The sequence below is a fragment of the Chiroxiphia lanceolata genome, chromosome 6, assembly GCF_009829145.1.
Source record: "Chiroxiphia lanceolata isolate bChiLan1 chromosome 6, bChiLan1.pri, whole genome shotgun sequence".
NCBI lineage: Eukaryota > Metazoa > Chordata > Aves > Passeriformes > Pipridae > Chiroxiphia > Chiroxiphia lanceolata.
The window spans coordinates 60331296-60339462 of record NC_045642.1 but is presented as its reverse complement, the minus strand read 5'-3'; the positions used below and the strand labels follow the sequence as shown (position 1 = coordinate 60339462).

At 52.1% G+C, this 8167-nt stretch overlaps 1 protein-coding gene and 1 pseudogene across 1 annotated transcript; both read left to right on the top strand.

The window, feature by feature from the left end:
• Positions 1-962: 962 nt before the first annotated feature.
• Positions 963-3005, top strand: LOC116788741 (annotated as a pseudogene).
• A 3956-nt stretch (positions 3006-6961) lies between these two features.
• LOC116788450 (inositol 1,4,5-trisphosphate receptor-interacting protein-like 1) lies at positions 6962-8167 on the top strand. Its single transcript, XM_032691291.1, is given in 4 exon segments — positions 6962-7237; positions 7239-7475; positions 7477-7686; positions 7688-8167. Coding segments are annotated over 4 exon segments (1074 nt in total). The 5' UTR covers positions 6962-6982; the 3' UTR covers positions 8060-8167.

Below are 8167 nucleotides of genomic sequence, written 5' to 3'. Positions count from 1 at the left end.
GGTCACCCCAAAGCCTTCCCTCTTTAGGCAGTACAATCCCAATTGTCTCAGCCTTTCCTCATTGGAGAGATGCTCCATTCCACTCATTATCTTCATTCTGTTGGCCACCTCCCCTCCCCCCCCGCAGCACTGTGAATAAGAAATGCCTTGCTTTCTTAACACTAAAAATGCAGTGTTAGAGGGTTTATTGTCCCAACGATTTTGGAGGATTTTTGTGACAGGCGTAGAAGTCTGAGAAGCATCTGAGAGAACTGGGGGGTTTTTAGCATGGAGAAAAGGAGACTTAGGGAGGACCTAGTGGTCCTCTACAAGCACGTGAAAGGAAGTGGTAGCCAAGTGGGTGATGGCTTGTTCTCTCAGGGAACAAGCAGTAGGACAAGAGGTGACTCAAGTTGCACCAGGGGAGATTTCGATTGGATCTTAGGAAAAATTCCTTCACCAAAAAGGTTCTCAAGTTTGGGAAAAGACGGCCCAGGGAAAAGGCCAACTCACCATCCTTGGAGGCATTTAAAAGGCCTGTTGATGTGTCATTTGGGAACATGGTGTATTGGTGGAATAGGCAGTGTAAGGTTGGCAGTTGGACAAAAGATCTCCAAGGTCTTCTCCAACCTCTGTGACTCAGAGATTTAACTTCAGCTCAGGCAATGTGGAGTCCGGGCTTGGACTCCAACACCCTCAAGGGTCCCTTCAAACATGGCTCTTCCATGTGACGGCCACTGACGAACAGATGATAATAAATGCAAAGAAAGGAGAATGGAAGTTCTTGGAAGAAGATTAACTCCAAGGCAGCCTTAAGCATTACACCAGGGCCACTGGAGTTGCTGCGGTGGAGTGGGGACAAAGGGCAGGGCTGTCCTGGTTGTGGATGTGATCTGGCTCTTGTGACATCACAGGCATTGTGTCACAGTGGGGGCAGCTAGAGATGGATCCCAGCAGTAACGCTGCCCCAGTTGAGCCTGGACAAGTGGTGAGTGCACACAGCGCAGGGGCGAAGCTGCGTTGGGGCGAGGGCCGGGGCCAAAACACTGCCCCGGGGCCTTGGTTCTCCCTCTGCATCCAGGCCAATCCCTCACCAGAACACCTGGGGCACCAATGGGTGCTGCTGCTGCTGCTGCTGCTGCTGGGGCAGTGGGACAGGCCTTGCTGCCTGCCAGCTGCCCTGGGACCCTCTTCTTCCTACTCCACATCCCCACTGCTCCCATTCGTACTCCCCTCACCTCTACCTCCTTCTCTCCCTTTCAGCCCCACTCAAACCCCTTCTCTCTCTCCTCCTGCAGGCCATGGCTGCAAAAATGTTTCTTCTCATGCTTTTGCAAACCCTCATCCAGTACCCACAGATGGTGGGTGATGGGCTGGATGAGGACACCCGTCTGCACATGGAGCTGCGTGCAAAGCTCCTGGACAGAGAGATGACTCGGTTGCTGCAGGAGCTGAGCAGAGCAGCCTGGAGCGCAGTGTCAGGGCCTGGGGAGCCCTGCTCTGGGCTGCCTTGCAACAGGAGGACTTCTGTGCTCTGCTGTAGTCCTGGGCCTCCTCCTGTGGCTGTGGTTTGTCTGCCGGAGAAGGAGCCACGAGCCAGACACAATGGTGAGGGGGAAGAGGAACAGAGAGAAGGCAATGAAGATGTCTATGAAGAAGAAGAAGAACTCACTTTGAGAATGCCCTGAGATGGGTTTAGTGCACATGATAAAGTGGCCTGTTCAGGATCTGAAGAGAGGTTGCAAAGACACAACTGTCCTGATGGACAACTTCACCTTTGTCTTTGGACACCTCTTGTCAAACAGTTCATACCCAGTGCCGCAACGAGCCATTGGGGTGGGCAGTGCCTTTGAAGGTTGGAGTCCCCGGGAGGAGGATGTGGTGTACCGTGTCCTTGTACCTCTCACTCCTCCCCCGAGCCACACCTTCCATCTGGAGATGGACCATTCAGGGCACATACCCGGCAGGAACTTCTTCATCCGCGTGGAGCCGGTGTGCACCTGCCCAAGGGAGCAGCAGGATGAGAACGTGCTGTGCTCCCTCCACCACCAGAAGAAGAGCAGAGGAGGAATGAGGAGCCCAACTTCCTAACACCCTCTCGCACTGGGCTCCTACCTGGATGTGGAGAAAACTGCCCGCTGGTTCTACCAGTTGGTGAGAGCGTCCTGGCCGGCTTTGCCTCAGTCACACAGTTGGCAATTAGTGCTGCTGCCCTCCAGCCGCTGCTGCAAATTCAAGGTGACCAGAGCAGAGAGAGCCTGACGGTTGAGCTGCTCTTTGGGGTGCAAGTAGGCAATTCAGACATCTATGTGAGCAGCCAGCCTACAGAGGCCCTCTTCACCCAAGCACAATGTGGCCTGAGACCTACGCCGTGGCAGAGATGAAATTCTTCAGGCACATTGCCAATCAGGCTCCACGTGACAGCTGGCACCTCAGATGCCTGCAGCTCTTTGCCTGTGCTCTGGTGGGCATAGGCTTCTCCACTTACATGATGAAGACCATTGTGATGCACCTCCTGAACACCATACCCGTGTCACGGTGGGTGCAAGAGGCAAGTCTTGCGGCGGCTGGCTGATACCATGGAGTACCTGCGTGGCTCCCTGGAGGAGAAACGCCTTGACCACTTTGTTGTGGGCAACCGGACATTTCCTCAAGAGATTCTCTTGCCCCCGGATGTCAAAACGGCCGAGCCACCCAACCTCTTCCATCGCCTGGCGCAGGATCCGGCCGCCCACACCCAGGCGATGAGGGAGTACCAACAACTTTGGGATCGGATCGAAAGAATTGTCGTCTACGGCCAGTGAAAAGACGTCTTCACATAGAGAGCTGTGCTTGTGGGGCTCACAGCTGCTCAAAGACAACCACCTCATACCACAAGGAAAAAGAGAGGAGGATGTGGGACAGAGAGAGGGAAGGGAAAACCCTGTGCAGCAGACTCTGCCATCAGCATTCCCCTCTCAGCAGTCTGCCCAGCACAGCCTGCAGTGATGACCAGGGGGGCTACAAAGATGACTTTCATCCTCCTTTGCCCTCCCACTTCACGGCCACTGTGACCATTTTAGATGGGCCCAGGAATTCTTTCTGACAGCTCTGGCTGCTCAGGGATCAAGCGAGAGGCATCGCTAATATTCCTAAAACTGTATCTCTCCTTGTTTCCCTGAAGGGACATCTTTAGGTCAGCATTGCACACACTGTGCGGGACCTGACCTCTAAATTTTTTTAATATATACTTTAGAATAATTTTTTAATGCATATATTTAATTAATATTTCCTATATCTTTGATATTTAATATAGCATATAGATATTAAATCTAATAATCATAATATTTTTGTATATAGTAGTATAGCATTTATAAACTCTCACAGTGTTTCCCCCTGTCCCTAAGGGACACATTTAGGTCAGCCTTGCACCTAGACTGTCATCTCCAGCCTCTGTTGCAGCTGACCTTAATGTTTTATATATGAGTAGAGAAGTTTTGAAATTTTCAGATATATATATAATATAAACTAGAGTTAATTTATTTGATAAGGTATTATTTTTTACAAATATAGCACCATAGATTTGGCCCAACACATAGTAATGCCCTGTAGGAACAGCCTTAAAGACTGGCAATCCAGAAACTGCTTTCCCCTTTGCTTCAATAAAGAGTGCTATTCCAGAATCTGGATTGTTCAAGTTTGTATGGAACACAACCAGGCCTAGTGTCTGGTAATCACACCAGTTGTGAGTCTGTGCTCGTGAACAGTCGCATTGAGCTCGGCCAACTGAGAGTGCTGAATGGCTTCTCATCCCAAATTAGGCCTCCTGCCACCCGGCCCTCTGCTCATCAAATCACAGAATGCCTTGGGCTGGAAGGGACCTTAAAATTCATCTGGTTCCAACCCCCCTGCCATGGGAAGGGACACCTTCCAGTAGACCAGGTTTCTCCAGGCCCCAGCCACCAGGCCTTTAACACTCCCAGACCTGTTCTCTGTTCTCCTATTCCCTCACACAAACTGGGCATTTTGCACCAGGTGTCTCAAGAGAGCAGAGCGATCCTTTCCAAGGGGAGCTCTGTTCAGGGTAGAACGCAGCCACCACTGGCCTCTCGCTGGAGCCAGAGATTAGGGATCCCACTCTGCTCCTGCAGAGCACACAAGGTGAAGGGCTGGAGAGCTACTTGCCTCTGCAGAACATCCATCTTCTCCCTTCTCTCTAGTAGCTTTCTCATGTTTTTAAAGCAACCTGAGCAGGGGAGAGAGAGAAAGAACCCTTTCCAGACGCTTGGCTTGCCCAAATCACCCTGCTGTGGATAAAGGATGTCAGTTGCCCTCAGAGGACTGGAGGAGTTTCTTTCCTCCCTCTGGCAGCTCTTCCTTTTGTAGGGGGATCCTTTCTCTTGTGTGGGTTGTGAGATCCTGGATCCCAATCTCACTGAATTATTGCTATGGGTGGGAACCAAGTCCCTGAGAGTATGTGTGTGCATGTGGGGAAGGGCTGGGCCTGGACCTGCAGCTCCCTGCTAAGGCCTGCACATCAGGCCTGTGCTGAGGGCACAGGGCAGAGCTGAAGGCCCCAAACATGCCTGTGTCGACAGTGGAAGGCTGGAACAGGCCACGATAGCAGTGGCAGCAAAGGCCAGACCCCTCCAGCACAAGGAGGAAGCCAAGCACACCCATGTGCTGCCAGGGAGATTTTGGGGGCACTACTGAGCCAGTCCCTGTGGAGGGATGGGCAGTTCCCAAGGACAAAGCAGAACCACACTGAGGTGTCCAGACTCTGTCAGGGTGGCAAAGCGGAATCCTGCAACCACTGTGGCCCTGCTGGAAATGATATCTCTTTTCCAATATTTTCATGGTTTTATTTAACCTTTTAATCAGTTGTTTCAATTAATAGTACACAATGTGTAGAATCCACTTTCTGCCTTGCATCCAGCAGCATTTGACATGAGCTGCTATTGTGGGAGCACAGCTTGGGAAAACACTGAAACTTTCAGTTTCAGGGGGTGGCCTGGCTTTCACTTTTGATAAGGTAACTAATAGGGAGAGAAAGGTGGGTTGCTGAAGTTGGAAATCGAGATGCAGAATTTATGCACCACTAAGATATTTTACAGAAACAAGAAGGTAAAGAAGAGACTAACGGAGACTCGGGATATGTAACGGAAAGTCCGTACCGGGGCAAAAACAGAATAAAAAGATTAAAAATAAGGACTTAATTCGCATGAACAGGGAGGAATTAATAACCAGTAGAGGAGAGATTACTCATCAATGAAAGGGAATTATGTCATTTAGAACCAATGGACATTCATTTCTTTCTTCCCTAAAAATTAATAAAGAGGTGAAAACCAGTTGCATTGGTGTCTGAATAGAGGCCGGGATTCTTTAGGACATGGACACACTCAGGATTGTGAATAAAGTAATGCCTTGCTTTTTTAACAGTAAAATGCAGTGTTAGAGGGTTTTATTGTCCCATGGATTCTGGAGGATTTTTGGTGACAGCAGTACAGGTCTGATGAGAAGCGTTTGAGAGAACTGGGTGTGTTTCACATGAGGAAAAAGAAGTTCAGGGGGGACCTAATCGTTCTCCACAACAACCAGAAAGGAAGCAGTAGCCAGGTGTGGGATGGCTTGTTCTCTCAGGGAACAAGCACTGTGACAAGAGGAAAGGGCATCAAGTTGCGCCAGGGGAGATTTCGATTGGATCCTAGGACAACTTCCTTCACCAAAAAGCTTCTCAAGTTTGGGAACACAGTGCCCAGAGAAAAGGCTAAGTAACCATCCGTGGAGGCATTTAAAGGGTCTGTTGATGAGCATTTGGGAACATGGTTTATTGGTGGAATAGGCAGTGTCAGGTTGGCAGTTGGACAAAAGATCTCCAAGGTCTTCTCCAACCTCTGTGACTCAGAGATTTAACTTCAGCTCAAGCAGTGTGGAGTCCGGGCTTGGACTCCAACACCCTCAAGGGTCCCTTCAAACATGGCTCTTCCATGTGACTGCCACTGAAGAACAGATGATAATAGACGCAAAAGAAAGGAGAATGGAAGTTCTTGGAAGAAGATTAACTCCAAGGCAGCCTTAAGCATCACATCAGGGCCACAGGAAGTTGCTGAGCCGGGGTGGGGACAAAGGGCAGGGCTGTCCTGGCTGTGATGTGATCTGGCTCTTGTTACATCACAGGCATTGTGTCACAGTGGGGGCAGCTAGAGATGGCCCCAGCAGGTAACGCTGCCCCAGTTGAGCCTGGACAAGTGGTGAGTGCACACACACAGGGGCGAGGCTGTGCTGGGCGAGGGCCGGGGCTGAAACGCTGCCCCTGGGGCTGGGTTGTCCCTCTGCATCCAGGGCCAATCCCTCACCAGAACACCTGGGGCACCCAATGGTGCTACTGCTGCTGGGGCAGTGGGACAGGCCTTGCTGCCTGCCAGCTGCCCTGGAGCCCTCTTCTTCCTGCTCCACATCCCCGCTGCTCCCATTCGTACTCCCTCCCCTCTACCTCCTTCCCTCCCTTTCAGCCCACTCAAACCCTTCTCTCTCTCCTCCTGCAGGCCATGGCTGTGAAATGTTTCTTTTTAAGCTTTTGCAAACCCTCATCCAGTACCCACAGATGGTGGGTGATGGGCTGGATGAGGTCACCCGTGGTGCGCATGGAGCTGCGTGCAGAGCTCCTGGACAGAGAGATGACTCGGCTGCTGCAGGAACTGGAGCAGAGCAGCCTGGAGCGCAGTGTCAGGGCCTGGGGAGCCCTGCTCTGGGCTGCCTTGCAACAGGGGGACTTCTGGGCTCTGGCTGGACTCCTGGGCCTCCTCTTGTGGCTGTGGTTTATCCGCAGCAGAAGGAGCCGCCAGCCAGCCAACAATGGCCGGGAGGAGGGGGCAGGAGATGGTGATGGTGGTGGAAATGAAGGGAAGAAAACCGTGATGCCATTGTGTGGGAAGGAGAAGACCATGATGTTGAAATTGAAGTAGAAGAGGATGTTATTACCCACAGCCTGAGACAGCATTTAGAGGCGCATATAGAACACCTGATGGAAGGTAGCGAGATGACAAATTTCCTGATGGACAGTTTCATGATGTTCTTTGGACACCTCTTGTCAAACAGTTCATACCCAGTGCCGCAACGAGCCATTGGGGTGGGCAGTGCCTTTGAAGGTTGGAGTCCCCGGGAGGAGGATGTGGTGTACCGTGTCCTTGTACCTCTCACTCCTCCCCCAAGCCACACCTTCCATCTGGAGATGGACACCTCAGAGCAGTTGCCCGGTAGGAACTTCTTCATCCGCATGGGAGCCGGTGTGCACCTGCCCAAGGGAGCAGCAGGATGAGAACGTGCTGTGCTCCCTCCACCACCCAGAAGAAGAGCAGAGGAGGAATGAGGAGCCCAACTTCCTAAACACCCTCTGCACCGGCTCCTACCTGGATGTGGAGAAAACTGCCCGCTGGTTCTACCAGTTGGTGAGAGCGTCCTGGCCGGCTTTGCCTCAGTCACACAGTTGGCAATTAGTGCTGCTGCCCTCCAGCCGCTGCTTGCAAATTCAAGGTGACCAGAGGCAGAGAGAGCCTGACGGTTGAGCTGCTCTTAGGAGTGCAAGTAGGCAATTCAGACATCTATGTGAGCAGCCAGCCTACAGAGGCCCTCTTCACCCCAAGCACAGTGTGGCCTGAGACCTACGCCGTGGCAGAGATGAAATTCTTCAGTCTCATTACCCGTCAGGCTCCACCTAACAGCTGGCACCCTCAAGTGCCTGCATGTCTTGGCCCGAGCTCTTCTGGGCATAGGCTTCTCCACCTATACCCTGAAGACCATTGTGATGCACCTCCTGAACACTGTACCTCTGTCAGGCTGGCGCATGACGCATTTCCGGCAGCGGCTGGAGGATGCCATGCAGTACCTGCACGGCTCCCTGGAGGAGAAACGCCTTGACCACTTTGTTGTGGGCAACCGGACGTTTCCTCAGGAGATTCTCTTGCCCCCAGATGTCAAAACCGCCGAGCCACCCAACCTCTTCCATCGCCTGGCACAGGATCCGGCCGCCCACATGCAGGCAATGAACGAGTGCCGTGAACTGGGACATCGGCTCTCAAGAATGCTGCACGACGGCCGTTGAAAGAAGTCTTCCTGCACACAGCTGTGCTTGGGGGGCTCACAGCTGGGCAAAGACGAGCACCTCCTACTGCAGGCAAAAAGTGAGGAGCATGTGGGACAGAGAGAGGGA